At 33.9% G+C, this 16,149-nt stretch overlaps 2 protein-coding genes across 3 annotated transcripts; both read right to left on the bottom strand.

Annotated features, from left to right (window-relative positions):
• Positions 1-678: 678 nt before the first annotated feature.
• Positions 679-1,590, bottom strand: LOC101511273 (uncharacterized). The gene has a single exon (XM_004487937.2). It carries the CDS (start codon positions 1,588-1,590, stop codon positions 679-681), a length of 912 nt encoding a protein of 303 aa, XP_004487994.2.
• Positions 1,591-8,504: 6,914 nt separating this feature from the next.
• LOC101510960 (pathogenesis-related homeodomain protein) lies at positions 8,505-14,500 on the bottom strand. 2 transcript variants are annotated; one of them, XM_004487936.4, is made up of 11 exons: positions 13,946-14,484; positions 12,219-12,777; positions 11,827-11,992; positions 11,529-11,652; positions 11,316-11,428; positions 10,692-11,030; positions 10,198-10,431; positions 9,997-10,086; positions 9,740-9,790; positions 9,221-9,457; positions 8,505-8,932 (listed from the first exon to the last, which is right to left on the bottom strand). In XM_004487936.4, exons 2-11 carry the CDS (start codon positions 12,752-12,754, stop codon positions 8,666-8,668), a joined length of 2,157 nt encoding a protein of 718 aa, XP_004487993.1. In that variant the 5' UTR covers positions 12,755-12,777; positions 13,946-14,484; the 3' UTR covers positions 8,505-8,665. The 2 variants fall into 2 exon arrangements, with proteins under 2 accessions (XP_004487993.1, XP_073220759.1); XM_073364658.1 differs by lacking the exon at positions 8,505-8,932 and having other exon boundaries at positions 9,266-9,524; positions 13,946-14,500.
• Positions 14,501-16,149: the final 1,649 nt, after the last annotated feature.

The following is a 16,149-nucleotide window of genomic DNA, read 5'->3' as shown; positions in this document are numbered from 1 at the left end:
TCTTACACCCATAGAGACCAAAAATAAAATTGTATGAGTGTTAAACTAAAAAGTAGATTAAAAAAATCAACGATCAATTTGTTCTTATCAAATTTATGATTAATGAAGTACAATTATTATGGTTAATTATATTTAGAGGTGATTAATTATATAGAATATTTTATTTTATTTTATTTATTAATCATCTATTAAATATAATTAACTATATATGTAATTACATCAACCATATTAAAGTGGTCAAAATTATTATTAAAATTATGTATGAAAAATATCATTTTTCCTTACTCAATTAGAGAGTAAATAACACAAATATAAACACACTCTAAAAAGCAGGATTTTATACATAGCACCCAATTAGATGGCATGTTGAACTATTCAAATAGATTTTGCATTCATGTAGTCGTTGAAACACAAATAACTTATAAATAAGTAGAGTGATCGCATTTGAGAAGTACAATTCAGACGTTTTATTTGCTTTTTTTTTTTTTTTTTTTTTTAATTTGTGCCTCTAGTATATAAATATTTTAACAATTTCTAAAACTACTACTAATAATACGAAAACAAATAACAGTAGTAAAAAAAGAAGTACTAGTAAATAAATTCAGAAGAAAAAAAAAGATAAATCAATATGCCAAGTAACAATGACGTCATAACCCGGCATAACCAAAACCGGAGAAATCACCGGCGAAACGGCAAACCCCGTTCCGACCACGAATTCCGAACATCGGCGTAATTAAGTTTCAATCGCAGAGGCAGAGCAAAACTCGAAGCATTCCGTTTCAAGTTTTCTTTCTTCCTCTGCTTCTTTTTCTCAGTCACCGGAACAATAGTCGCCGTCGACGCCGGCATCTTCTTCATTCCCGGCGAGATTTCAAGGACATCAATCATTGCAAAATTCAACAAGTTCACACCGTCGACATGGCGAAGAGCCTTCTTCCAACTGAATTTCCCGCCAAAACTTCTGAATCCGCCGCCGTAACTAAAATCTACTCTTCCTCCGTCGTTTCCGCCGCTATTCCCGGCGTCCTCAATCCTACTCCCGATGATACTATCAATCCCTTCATCAATTTCTTCTTCCAATATCGATTGACAATCGAAATCCTCTCCAGAATCACGTTCCACTTCATCCAAATTCACCGCTCCAGAGCTTAAGCTTCTCTCCCCTGAAAAAATCTTCTCTCGAACGCTCGTTTGAGAAGTGCTTTTATTTTCTCGAAGTAAAAAAGCGGTTGCATCATAGTCACGTGCTCTTAAATCGAACGGCAATAACAAGGGTTCAAAAGAATCGTTGTTATTGAATTCCGTTATTGGTTTGGTAAATTTGCACGGTGGTGGTAATTTTTCTAGGTTTGGAAAGAGGTTCGGATACGCTTTGGAGAGTAGCGCTGCGGCTTCGTTGAATGTTTGGTTCGGTCTCTTCCGGTTGGTTCGGGGTCTTTTGGTTCGGATTGCGCTTTGGGAGACGTTGCTAGCTTCGGAGATTGTTAATGTTGAAGAAGGAGAAGAAGAAGTAAGTGAAGTTAATGTGGATGAAGATTTGACCACGTTGAAATTCAATGCATTGGTTCCTCCGCTTAAACTTGAACTCATTTTTGGTTGGTTCAACTAAGAGGTAAAAACCTCAACTTTAGTGCTTAGTTTTAAAAACCTCCGCTTTAAGTGATTTTTTGGATTTTGAAAAGGAAACCATGGTTCATTTTTAGAGTGCAAAACCCTAAACTTAATAAGAACAAGATAAAGAAATAAAGAAAATGAAAAGAATGTAGAAAGAAATTAGAGAGTATGAATTTTGAGGAGTGTGACTTCACACTCTTGAGTAGTAACTTGTTGTGGGGTTATGAAATGTAGATATAAGCAATTTAAAAGAGAGAGTGAGTGGGAGATGAGAACGAAGGAAGAGACAATGCTTGATTTCTGCTGTTGCAGCTACGGACCACCAGTATTAAAATTTGACTTGTTGTTTTTGTTTTTACTATATTGTCCTTGTTCTTCAAGTTTCCCTTTTTTATTCCTTGGGAATTTGTTGCCTACATTCACCAACTACTAATAAATGAACAGAAATAAATTAAGCCAATACTTCATTGTGTTCCTGTGATGTCTTGCAAAACAAGATACAATGCCAACACACACTACAAAATGACTTAGAGAGCCCAATATCGGGTCTTTTTTTTCAATACCCTCTTTTTGAAAAAAAAACACCAAAATACCCCATTTTGAAAAAAATATACCAAAATGCCCCTTTTTTTAAAAATCAAGTAGGAAGTCGCCATTTGGAATTCGGGCTTCCTTAAGGAAGTCGCCATTCCAAATGGCGACTTGTAAGTAAAGAAAAAAAAAATGGGGCATTTTGGTATATTTTTTTTAAATGGGGGTATTTTTGTGTTTTTTTTTCAAAAAAAGGGTATTGACAAAAAAAAACCACCAATATCCTTAGAGAGTCCAAAATACCCTATTTTAAAATAAAAAATTAATATCTTCTCTTTTTTACCAATAATTACTCGTATTCATACATATATAATACAGATTTTACCCTACTCGCTATAGATATATTTTGCATATACTAGATGAATATGAGTCATATTATCATCTCCACTCTGGGGTCTTTTTTATAATTAAGAGTACATCGCTTGATTAAAGTAGAGTCTATGACGTATCTTATACACAATTTATTTAAATAAATAGTCAAGACTTTTTTAGAAATCTACTTAATTTAAAAAATATTTATAAACAAAAAAAACTTTTTAATCCTATTTAAATAAATATAAATAATATTTAATTGTTACTATTTTTTAGGTACCAAAATTATTACTATTATAATTAATATTAATTTTTACACTATTCAATTAAATCATAAGTTTTTTCAAATTTTCAATAATTAAAACATTAGCTTACATATGTTTTTAGTGTATTTAAAAGAAAGGAAATAGGATAAGACCCAAAAAAGAAAAGAAAATAGGAGACAATCATCAGACATATTACATATTTATGATTGTTCTAATGGTCTAGTCTAGGTGGTATTTTAGGTTTTGTTGATTTCACTTATTTATCCTATAACTTGATTTACATTGTTGTTTTCAAACTTTTTTTAAGGTTTAAATCTGATCAGAAAATCTTTGAGTTGATTTAAATTATATAAAAATATACAATAGGTATCTAAAAAGGAAAGAAACTAGCAAAAATAATCAGGAGTTCAACAAATTTTAAAAGTCAAATAATATCCTAAAATTTTAAAAAGAACAAGGGATTTAGAGAAGATGGTGATTTTTGTTATCCAAGTTTGAGTTAGCAAAGAATGTGGTAGGGTATTGTTTCATTTTCCACTATAAATATGACTTGTATAATTTATTTTAGGTATCAAAATGACATTTGGACACCCAATTTTTTTTTTAACATATACTTATATTTCATTACTCTTTTTCTTTTTCTCTTTCTCACTGCGTATAACAAGTATATGGGTGTCTAAAAATATTTTTTTTCTTTAGACATACTCAACCAATCAATCAATCTATCTATTTAATTAAATCTTTTATCTTCACATTTATATACTGTCCCTTTATATTTCTGTTTTCATGAAAGAGGTTTGTTCACTTTTACATTCTTAAAGTTAAAGTTGTCTAGAAAGGTTGAAATCCTAAAGAATTATTGTTAAGAATATAATCATTTCTTAACGTAATTGACTAATCAAGATGAAACATTCTATGTATTGTAGTTGATTCATTCAACTAAATCTAGTATGCATCAACATGGTTTATTTTTCTTCAAATGATTAACAATATAGAAAATCACACAAAGAAGAAAAAGGCAATTAAAGTTGCAGTAGAATATCAAAAGATGAATTCAAGAGTTACAAACACAATATATAGTAAAATATAAAAAGACTAAATTACTATTAACCTGTAAATACAAAAAACTTAATAATATATTATCTAACATCTAAAAGTCTAATAACATATTAGCTAACACTTTTAATACAAAAAAATTCAAAAAATGAATTAACAACAATTTTAGAGGACTTTGAAAAAAAAATTGTAAATTATTTTTCATTTTTTATAATTCTCTTAAAATAAAGAAAATATTCGTTATAAATCTTCCACGCCTCTTCAAATTTACTCTACCAAACAAAAGTGAAAAATTCACTTCCCTTTTCCTTCTCTCCCCTCCCTTCTTGTTCTAACTCCAAACAATTATAACAGTGCAAGAAAAACATTTGACCCCTGTTGAAAATGTATTTATATTTATTACATATCATGTAAATATGGATAATATCTTCCATATTTATTTTTGTATTTATTGCCTTGAGCCTATATAAAACAGACTCCGTTGTGTAGTTCAGACATACGGTTTCACCATATGTCTCTCTCATTTTCTCTTATTCAACATGGTATCTAGAGTCTATTAAGATAGACAACCCTATACCGTGATTACCCCGGGACCCACTGTCCTTCGGTGAGATTTTTTTTTTTCGGTAAACCGTGTCTCAATTCCAGTTTACCCTTTCTTTGTCGCTTTTCGTTCATTTTTTTTTCCAGCAAATCAGTCCACTGTTCATCGCGCGCACTATTCATCGCGCGGTACTGTTCATCGGGAAAAAAAAAAAAAACCATATTCCGCCACTGTTTCGCTGCTGGTTTTTAGGTAACTACTTATTGTTTCCGCCGCACAAAGTGGTAATTCACCTGTTTGCATCTCACCTTCTCATAGCCCATGGATTCTCGATTCTGGTGCATCTGATCACATTACTGGTAATAAGACTCTTTTCTCCTCTCTCACAACATCTGGTTATTTACCTAAGATAGTCTCAACCAATGGTTCCCAAACACAGTCTCAAGGGATTGACACTGTCCAAATCCTCCCTACTCTGTTAGTTAAATCTGTCCTTTATGTACCTGGATGCCCATTTAATTTAATTTCTATCAGTCGATTGACTCGTTCTCATGACTGTGTTGTCACATTTACTAATTGCAATGTTACTTTGCAAGACCGAATATCAGGACGATAAATTGGTGTCGGATGTGAGTCTAATGGTCTTTATTATCTCTCAAACCCATCAACAGTGTGCCCTACCACATATTCTCCTCTTACTATACATGCTCAGTTAGGTCATCCGAGTCTTCCCAAACTTCAACAATTAGTACCTAATCTAACCAAAATATCTAGCTTAAATTGTGAGTCGTGTCAATTAGGGAAACACACTCGTAGTCATTTCACTGATCGAGCTAATAAACGAGCTTCCTCCCCATTTGCTTTAGTTCACTCAGATGTTTGGGGTCCCTCTCGTACTATTTCCACACTTGAGTCTAGATATTTTGTTACCTTTATCGATGATTTTTCCCGTTGTACGTGGTTATTTTTAATGAAAAATAGGTCTGAATTATTTTCTATTTTTGAACAATTTTATAAGGAAATTAAAACTCAATTTGGTGTATCCATTCGCACTTTGCGCAGTGATAATGCCCGTGAATATTTGTCCCATCAATTTCAAAATTTTATGACCTCTAACGGCATTCTTCATCAAACATCTTGTGCTCATACACCTCAACAAAATGGGGTAGCCGAACGCAAAAATCGGCACCTTATTGAAACCACTCGTACTCTCCTTCTTCATGGTAATGTACCATCTCGCTTTTGGGGCGATGCTGTTCTAACGGCGTGCTATCTTATAAATCGCATGCCTTCGTCTGCTCTTGATAACAAAGTCCCTCACTCGATCCTCTTTCCTGGTACCCCTCTTCACTCACTTCCTCCTCGGGTCTTCGGATCTACATGTTTTGTCCACAATCTCACTCCTGGTCTTGACAAACTTTCAGCTCGATCATTAAAATGTGTCTTTCTGGGTTATCATCGGTCCCAAAAAGGTTATCGTTGTTATTCTCCTACTCTTCGACGATATCTCATATCGGCTGATGTCACATTTTTTGAGTCTGTTACATACTATGAGTCGCTTCCTGATCCTTTGTCTGCAACTATTCCTCTGGACCTACCAAAGTCTATTTCACCTTCTCTTTTACCATTAGAGCCTATTACGTATGCCCCACCTGAGACACCTCCTGTGGCCCCTCCCACTGTCCCACTTGAGACTCCTCTTGTTGATCCTCCAACTGTACAACCTCTTCAGACATATCGTCGTCGTCAACCACCATCGGTTGTACATGTCCCTACACCTGTTCTTGATACCGAGGTCACTCCAGACGCTCCTTCACCGCCACCTCCTTCTTTATCGGATCCGACCCTTGATATTCCTATTGCTATTCGTAAAGGTATACGTCCTACTCGTAACCCATCCCCTCATTACATTGGCTTGAGTTACCATCGTCTTTCTCCTTTGCATTATACTTGTTTGTCTTCCCTGTCTTCTGTTTCTATTCCTAAATCTCCAGGTGAAGCTTTATCTCACCCAGAGTGGAGACAAGCAATGATTGACGAGATGTGTGCACTTCAGAGTAGTGGTACATGGGAATTGGTTCCTTTACCGTCGGGAAAGTCTTTAGTAGGATGTCGTTGGCTTTATACGGTGAAAGTTGGTCCTGATGGTAAGATTGATCGTTTTAAAGCTCGTTTGGTAGCAAAAGGGTACACTCAAGTTTTTGGCCTCGATTACAGTGATACTTTCTCCCCTGTGGCTAAGATGGCCTCTGTTAGACTACTCCTCTCTATTGCAGCCATCAGACATTGGTCTCTACATCAACTTGACATTAAAAATGCTTTTTTGCATGGTGACCTTGAAGAAGAAGTGTATATGGAGCAACCACCTGGGTTTGTTGCTCAGGGGGAGTCCTCTACCATGGTTTGTCGACTTCAGAGGTCTCTCTATGGTCTTAAACAGTCTCCTCGAGCTTGGTTTGGTAGATTTAGCACAGTAGTGCAACAATTTGGCATGATTCGAAGTGAAGCTGATCATTCTCTTTTTTATCGTCACTCAACCCAAGGGTGCATTTACTTGATTGTCTATGTAGATGATATTGTCATAACTGGTAGTGATCAACAGGGCATACTCCAATTGAAACAACATTTATCTCATCAGTTTCAAACTAAAGATCTTGGCAAGCTCCGCTACTTCTTGGGTATTGAGGTAGCCCAATCTAAGGACGGCTTAGTAATTTCACAAAGAAAATATGCTATGGATATTCTTGAAGAGACAGGTTTGTTGAATGCCAAACCGGTTGACACTCCTATGGATCCAAACGTCAAACTTCTACCTAATCATGGGGAGCCATTTTTAGATTCAGGGAGATACAGAAGATTGGTTGGTAAATTAAACTACCTCACAGTCACCCGTCCAGACATTTCTTTTGCAGTCAGTGTGGTAAGTCAATTCTTAAATTCTCCTTGTCAAGAACACTGGGATGCTGTGATACGAATCTTGAAATACATTAAAGGTGCTCCAGGAAAAGGTCTAATTTATGAAAACAGAGGACATACTCAGATAGTTGGTTATTCAGATGCCGATTGGGCAGGCTCACCCATTGATAGGCGATCCACTTCTGGGTATTGTGTACTTGTTGGAGGAAACTTAATATCTTGGAAGAGTAAGAAACAAAGTGTAGTTGCAAGATCTAGCGCTGAAGCTGAATACAGGGCTATGGCATTAGTGACTTGTGAGCTCATTTGGTTGAAACAGTTACTCAAAGAGCTTCAATTTGAAGAGGCAACACAAATGACATTAATATGTGATAATCAAGTAGCATTGCACATTGCCTCTAATCCAGTTTTTCATGAGAGGACCAAACATATTGAGATAGATTGTCACTTTGTAAGGGAGAAGATCGAATCAGGCGACATCACCACTAGTTTTGTTAATTCCAATGATCAATTGGCAGATGTATTCACTAAGTCTCTGAGAGGTCCTCGAATCAGTTATATATGTAACAAGCTTGGTGCATATGATTTATATGCTCCAGCTTGAGGGGGAGTGTTGAAAATATATTTATATTTATTACATATCATGTAAATAGGGATAATATCTTCCATATTTATTTTTGTATTTATTGCCTTGAGCCTATATAAAACAGACTCCGTTGTGTAGTTCAGACACACGGTTTCACCATATGTCTCTCTCATTTTCTCTTATTCAACAACCCCCACTACTTTGTTTTTGTTAGGTCAAGGTATCTTCGTATGAAACTATGAAAATTAATCACTCAAGATAACTAAGATTCATTTAAAAAGTTGACATATCTCAACATATGTTTTTACATAAGCATCAACCAAAGACTAATCCCTCGAGAAAAATGAAATCCATTTAAGGGATGAACATCCTTCAACATATTTTTTTACTTATGCATCAACGAGAGATCAAATCTCCGACCAAATGGTTAAAAGATACCATCATCTAACAATATAAAAAAAAATTATATTATAGTAAAATTAATAGTATATAGTTATTATATTCTAGATAATTTATTTGATCTGATATTTGTTATGGCTATTTTGAATAATTATTTGAAGCTAACAAGTAACTTACAATACATGCACGGCCATGACATGCTACCAAGTACCAACAAATATAATGAAATGACAAAGTATGTATAACTTCAAAACGGTTACTTCATTTAATTCTACAAGGTAAGGCTGGTAAATATAAAACTAACAGCTATATATTAATTAATGTCTTACTCTGATGTGCAAAAATGTTAAAAAATAAAATACAAATTCTATATATAGTTTTCTATTTAACCTTTTCCCTTAACTCAGCTGTAGGTACATAAATAATAGATGGCTCATTCACATAAAGTTCATTTGAACCCTTTGAATTGTAATTTTGAACTTGAGTTATTTTTTGCTTCAATCTATCTAATTTCATCTTCACTTTGCTCAGTCTTTCAAATTCCAACTCTGCTGCCTCAGAGTCTCCTTCAAATGCAAAACTTACTTTCTTTTTCCTTTCTTTCAACAGTTTCATCAAGCTAACATCATCACTCACCTCATTGGAGTCCTGAAAATAAAACATTAAAGTGTCATGACCCAATTATCACAACAAAAGTTCCGAAGACGAAGAGGACTGTGAGCTTCTACTTCTAGAGCACAACATCAACTGTCGGTGGTGTTTGAACAATTTTCAGATACCAGTCCACAATTGACCATCTATCAAGTAAAACTTGCCCATCTCACATATCCATTGCAAGAAAAATTCTATGTTCTATGAAAAACTTTATGCAGAAATGTTCATCCTCAAGCACAAAAATGAACACAGAATATGACATTTCGATAAGTCGAAAAGCACCTTGTTGCCATTTTCTCTCAAAGGTAGAGGAATTTCTCGTCGCTTTTTCTTCAAAGGACTGCTAGATGCCTTTGTTTTCTCTTTGCAAGCAACATTTTCACTATTCTTCACGGAACGAATTACGGTAATTTTTGAGACCTTCGGTTTCAAAATCTCATCTTTCTCCACATGTTGTGATGTAGAATCCTTTGTGGTCTTAGAGGTGAAATTTTGTAGCTCTTCTCCACCTTCTTGATGCTGAACAAATTCCACTCGTGTCAGAGAGTATAGTGCAAATTCCAAGAACAAAACAATTTATGAATTTCTGCCATAAAAAGACGCTTTTTATAGGATTTAAAACTAGCATAAGTCTGCATCAAATTAAACAATTCTTACAAAAGGTTATTAATTGAATAATAACTTAGCGATAATCATGACATGTGAAAATTTCTGAAAGTGTATATATCAAACAGAAAAAAATAAACAGAAGGAAAGAAACATTACTAAATGAGAGAGCGAAAGCATAGCGCCGAAGCTTACCTTTCTCGTTTTAAGTGCCATGTAACGTGCATTTTTGAACCATTTGCTAACCTGCATTTTCTAACATGTTAATAACAGGATGTTTGGACATATCACGGACTTTTGACACGAATAAAGACCAAATAACTTTGTGGTGATAGATGATATAAAACTTGTAGTGAAATATGTAAATGCTTACCAAATGGTGATACAATTTTATTGGATAAATTCATATTAAAATAGAAACAAAAATCTAAATCGAGATTGTAAGGTATAACCTTTGCAACATCAATTCCCAACTCTTTCGAAAGGGATTCTTTCACAGATCTTGGAGGAAGCTCATTCTCTGCGAAAACATGGCGAAGCTTCTAGAAAATTTCATATTAGACACGAATTAGTGCATATATAACTATTTATACATTATTTCTCAGTTGAAACTTTGAGAGGTTACAACCAACAAGAGTAGCTAAAGTTAATACCTCAACTGCTTCATGTGGAAGCCTGAAACAAGGTCTTTTTATTGGTATGCCTGAAGAATCCTCTCTTATTCTATCATTGTTCTCGTTATTTGGACGTTTATTTTTACTCTCATGTAGAGTCATAAGAGTATTAACCGCATCGGACTCCTTTTCTCTTCGCCTTCTTTTTCCAGGACCCCAATCTTCGTCTTCGCTCACTTGTTCATGCAGAGTAGCATCCTTTCCAAACATTTCCTGCAAAGATAGGAACTCAGATGAAACTTAATTTACATGATCACAATTATACTTCATCGGGTGTACTCAAGTTCAAACCCTAGTTAAATAATCATTGGTCAAACTTTACTTACCTATCAAGGCTCTTTTTCCCTGGTAATCGGAATGTTAAAACCAAAAAATCATTATACTTAGCATATGACCAGAGAAGAAAATCAGTAACTATGTCTTATTAGTAATTTTTCCTTGCACAAAACACAAACAAACTTTGATATACTCACATCATAAAGTTTCTTGTAGTCAACAGCTTTACGCTGCCTATGACCGCATGCTATTTCCCCGGATTCATCAGAATCTATGTGGCCATTGCCAGAATAATATTCAAGGTTGATGCCTTCATCTAACAAAGAACATTCCTCATTTAAAGACCACATACTGGAAGAACTACTCGAATTATCAGATACATTATCATTGTTTCCTTCTGTGTCGATGCCGTGGTTGTCATCTTTCCTCTCTGGATTATAGTCATCGTCTTCAGGATCATCTGAGGGCCATTCTTCTTCTTGATTTAGTAATGCAGTATCGCCATCAGGAATAGCAGCCTCTTCCTTGAATACATCCTTAATTTTATGAGACAAAAAAAAGCATTTTATTATTATTTGGACCCATAGAAGGAATGAAAGTCCTATTTGTGCAAGAGACAAGCTAAGAAACAATGACAGACATAGACACCCAATATGACATTGACACTAACACGTCGGCACCGGTAATAATTTGAAAAAGTGGAAGTAATTGAATGTAACTACATGTGTCGGTGTTAGAAACCGACACATGTTGGATACTTGACACACCTTCAACCTAAAATGTCAGTGCTACATAGGAAACAAGGTAGTAAAAAAAAAAACCTGCCAAGTACTGTCTAAGGAGAAACGAGTCCCGAGATGAGCATTTGTTGCCTCAAGTATTTCTATCTTGCATTCACAAAACTTGCAAAACCAGCCTTGGTCTCCAGGAGGAACTGCAATTTATAATAATTATTAAACAATATGTTTTCTCGATGAAAAATCAGCACATTAAAGGTTGAACAAGTTGATAGACGAGAATAAATCAGAACTCACTGTTTTCGGTATCCAAAGGAGGATCAAGACATTTCTGGTGAAAAGCACGATTGCATGAGCCATCACATAGTATAATATCATTATCTGGAAAAGCTTCACGCATCTTGCAATTCGCACAGAATATCTAAATGAAGAAAAGAAAACCACAAAAAAAAATCAGATTTTAATTAAACATGAGATAAATAAATAATTTTCAATGATAAGGTGTGAAACATTATAACAAGTCTCAATTGAACAGGAAAGAATGCAAAAAAAATAACAATTAAGGGAAGCATTTGTAGTTTCAATACTTGCTCACATGTTCATGATAAACAGATCCATCATTAGCAATGACAGAACCTTCAATGCTACCAACTGAACTAAGAGAATCCAGCTGGCGAATGGCATCGCGGATACTAAGCTTGCATTTTAAAATCTGCTTCTTTGCTCTTTGTAGCTCCATTTCTGGCCTAATCTTCTCTCGACTATTACACGAATTTCAGTAAAAACAAAAAAGAATGATCAGTTACAAAACTATCTTTGAAATGAAAGTTCTGAGTTCTAAAAACTAAACAACTGATTTTTAATAATATGATGACACTGCATTGCTGCAAGCTACTTTTTCATGGAACAAATAAGCATTTAAAGCTACTTGCATATCGTTTATCAAACATGTAAAAAAATATAAAAGATAAATATTTTTCCTCATACCTCTGACCTTTCCAACCTTCTCCAGAGTAAGCATCAATGAGGTTTTGCTCAAGCTTCATTCTGATTAAGAGATTCCTTGTTCTTCTCTGAAGCCGTGAAGTATCGTCAAGATCTACATTATGTCTTTGCCTTTTCTTCTTTCTCCTTCTCTTACGTTTTTGAGTATTTTTCACCTGATCAACGTCTTTCTCACCTTTCCTATAACTACTATAAGAAATCTGTCCTCCTTGTATCTTTTTTGAAGGCTGAACTTGTGAAGAGTTCTTATCGGTTTTATGTAGATTTTGTCTAATAATCAATCTTTTATTCGAAGGATCCTTGCTTGGCGCCTTGATGGAAGAATTAGTAGCGGTTCTCCCCGATGCATTTGTGTAACCTCTGAGTTGTTGAGATTTTGATGTCAGCTTGTGTTTCTTCCCTCGTTTTTTTGTGCTACTTTTTTTGAATCCGAATGAATCTACCTTTGACTCAATATGTTCCTTTGAGTTATTGGATTTTGCAAAACCTCTTTTATTTAACTTCTCGGTATCCCGCATATTAATCTATTTATGTATGACCCCTGATAGCAGCATAATAGTAACATGATCGTCAAGATGAATTTTTTCTAGAGAGACGAAGATTTTGTGTAGAGAAAGCCAGATATACGAGATTCAATTGCAGGTCAATATTTTTTCTTATCTCAGTGTTTTCAATCGTGGATCGCGGAAAATAACAGTTTGTACAGTGCTATAGTAGCCTCTATTTGACAACAGTTTGAACTGACAACAGAATGATAATGGTTTGTTAAAATTCCGCTATGCTATAACCACTATTGACAACACTGAGATATACCATTCATAATGTGCAGAAAGCTAAGACCAATTCATTAAACCAAATTATGAGGAAAAAAAATAGTCATCAAATAAAGACAAATGTTACAATTCTAAAGTAACAATTAAAATGGCTAATACATAAAGACTTATATGATAAACGCTTAATTAAGTTGTTTATCCAAACAAGACCTGTGTCTACTATTTCCACAAATGCAGATCCACTAAATTGAAAGGAAGGGACGAAAAGTCCTATCGAACAATGGCAAAACTGCATGATGTGTATTAACAGTAAATGAAATTCAGATATATAATCATACAAAGATGAGAAAGACCATAGGTTTCAGAAAGGATAGGGAAGGGAAATAAATCAACCCAGAGCAGTGATGAGTGATTAGTGATGATGATTCGATACATAATCAATCGCACAAGAAATAACGAAACAATCATAAATAGCACAAAAATTGATAATTCTAACAAGTTTTTAAATCAAAGAAGAATATATCAAACACAGAAACAGTACATCAAATCCCAAATGCAAAATCACCAAGTATACATCACAATATGAGGGAGCAATCATTCCAAGCAAAACATGTAAAAAGAATGAAAAGAATAATGATTAAAGAATCACTTCACAAATTTAGTGAAGAACAAAATTTTAGGCACTGATGACTTCAAAAGGCTAGAAAGTCACAACATAAGGAATCATAGAAGTTTCATAATTTAACAGAACCATGATTCAATCTCAAAATCAAACACTTCCATCATTACAAAATTCAAGTGATTACTATAACAAATTAATAAAACAAAAATATTCATTATTCAAGCCAAAGGCCTTGACTTTGTTAAGCCCCACAAAATTTAAAGCCAAACAAAGACAAACCCACATGAGTTTAAGGCCAATGAAAGAAAACCAACCTGAAATTGAAGAGAAAATTTGGTTAAAGATCTGAACTTTTAATAGCTCTGAAGCTATCTCATAAGAGAAAAAGTTGTATATATATATACAAGCTGAGATAACTTTGAATTAATAAGTAACCCTTTCGATTGAGTATTTGATTTGAAATTGAAATTGGGTCTCAGATTTCCCAATGTTGAATTGAATAAATGTGACTTTTTTTCGAAGCACCACAACCGTTAAGCTTCTTCTTATGTTTCTTGTTCTTGTTCTTGTTTTTGTGAAGTGGGTGGGTACCTTAAGAAACAATGTCTCTGAAAAGTGTCCACCTTTGTTTTGTTTTTGTATTGTCCCCCTTTGATATTAGAAAAAATTGCATCTTTACCACAAAAATAAACAAATTTGCTATTTGGGGGAAATCAATTTCTTGATGAATTTATGTTGTTGCTGCTGTTGTGTTTGTCTGTTGGTTCTCAAATTTGGGGTATATCTCCAAGCTCATTTATAAAGATTTTTGTAACCTTATTCACAAATTATGATTATAAAGACTCATTTAAGCTATGATTAAGAAGATTATTTTAGGAAGCTAAATTGTGATGATAGAAAGTACTATTTTTTTTTTGAAAGGATGATATAGTAGTAGTACTAGTAACCTGTTTTATTTTATTTAAAAAAACTATGGTTATTTAGATGTAAAGAACATTTTCAAGATGGCTTGATTCTTTGTGTGGTTTGGCAAAAATAAAAGGAGCTAGGCAAAATATAATTTAAATATTTAACATGATATTTTGTTTTTGATAATCAAAGAAGTATTATTAAAAAATATCACAAAGGTAGTTCAACTCATTATACATCCTTTAAATAGTTTAATGGACAAACACTTCAAAAAAGAAAAATCAGTTTTTCAACATAAACGTCCAATAAACCGGCCTCATGAAACCACCTTCACATGCTCAAGTGCTTTAGAAAATTGTGCAACCCTATCCCTAAACAGAATTCTATTTCTCAAAAACCATAAGCATCACATTGGTGCTGCCAGCACCTGATTTTAGACTATTTAACATATTTTAGACTAAACTATGCAAATACTTAAAATATAAATGCTAAGTAATTTGTTGGTTTTAGGAAAGTTTAAGTATTTTGAGTTTAGAAATCATTTGCTGGTTTAGGATGTTTTATATTGCAATTATATTGGTTGGTGTTGATTTTTGTGCAAGAATTGTAACTTTGGTCAAATATGAAGAAAATGTAGTAAGATGCAACAACAACATGAAGCAATGTTGGTGCGTAGGGTGTTCATATCCCAAATAATTCAATACCGATTAAAAATATTGAAATTACGTCAAATCGAATGTTAGTGAATGTTATTTTGTAAAAACTATATGTATAGGATCATATTTTGGATACCTTTTTTAAAATTGAACCAAATTATACACACAGATTTTAACAATGATTATATATTGCATCTATATACTATTCGGTGATTTTTTATTTTAAATAATACTCTTTAATTTAATTTAGTGTATTTTTCTTTTACTATTTCAAACTAGAACACTGCAAATTAAGAGAAATGAGGGCCTAAATAGTGGGGCCCACTCACCCAAGTCACACACTTCACATATATTTAGTTTCTAGAATGATGGATGAAGGGAATAAATGCTAGTAACAATGTCTCTTATTCTACTGATATTCCATTAAAGAGAGGGAAGTCGGAAATACATTCAATTTCAAGAAGGATGAATGAAAGGAATAAAAACTAATTAATAATGTCATTTATTTTATATTATAAGAATGAGGGAATAGGAAGAGGGGAGGATATTCATAAAATATTCTAAGGAATAATTAGGGGAATTCTTTCTCTGGTTAGGAGCAACTTTTTCTGGTTTAGGAGTTCTAGAAATCTGGTCTAGTTCTTTTTTTCTGCATTTTCAGATTTCCAGCATTGTAAGAGCTTCAAAGCTCATCAATTCTAGTCAATAAAATTGTGTTTTATATCATTGGTCCGACCTGCCGGATAGAGATAGAAGCTAGCGAAACCAAATGCCACCGAAAATGTCCGACAAAATTGAGGCTTTGGAGATAAGAATGGTTGAGATGGAAGATTCACTGCGTCAAACCTTGGATGAATTTCGTCATGCTATTTTGACAGAGTTTGCAAAACTCTTGAATCGACCTACACCTGGGTGTCGCAGATAACCGATGAGCCAATTACGGAATACAAGAT

The sequence above is a fragment of the Cicer arietinum genome, chromosome 1 (genome assembly GCF_000331145.2).
Source record: "Cicer arietinum cultivar CDC Frontier isolate Library 1 chromosome 1, Cicar.CDCFrontier_v2.0, whole genome shotgun sequence".
NCBI classification, from domain to species: Eukaryota; Viridiplantae; Streptophyta; class Magnoliopsida; order Fabales; family Fabaceae; genus Cicer; species Cicer arietinum.
Note: the sequence above shows the minus strand (reverse complement) of the source record. Positions and strands in the feature narration are given on the sequence as shown.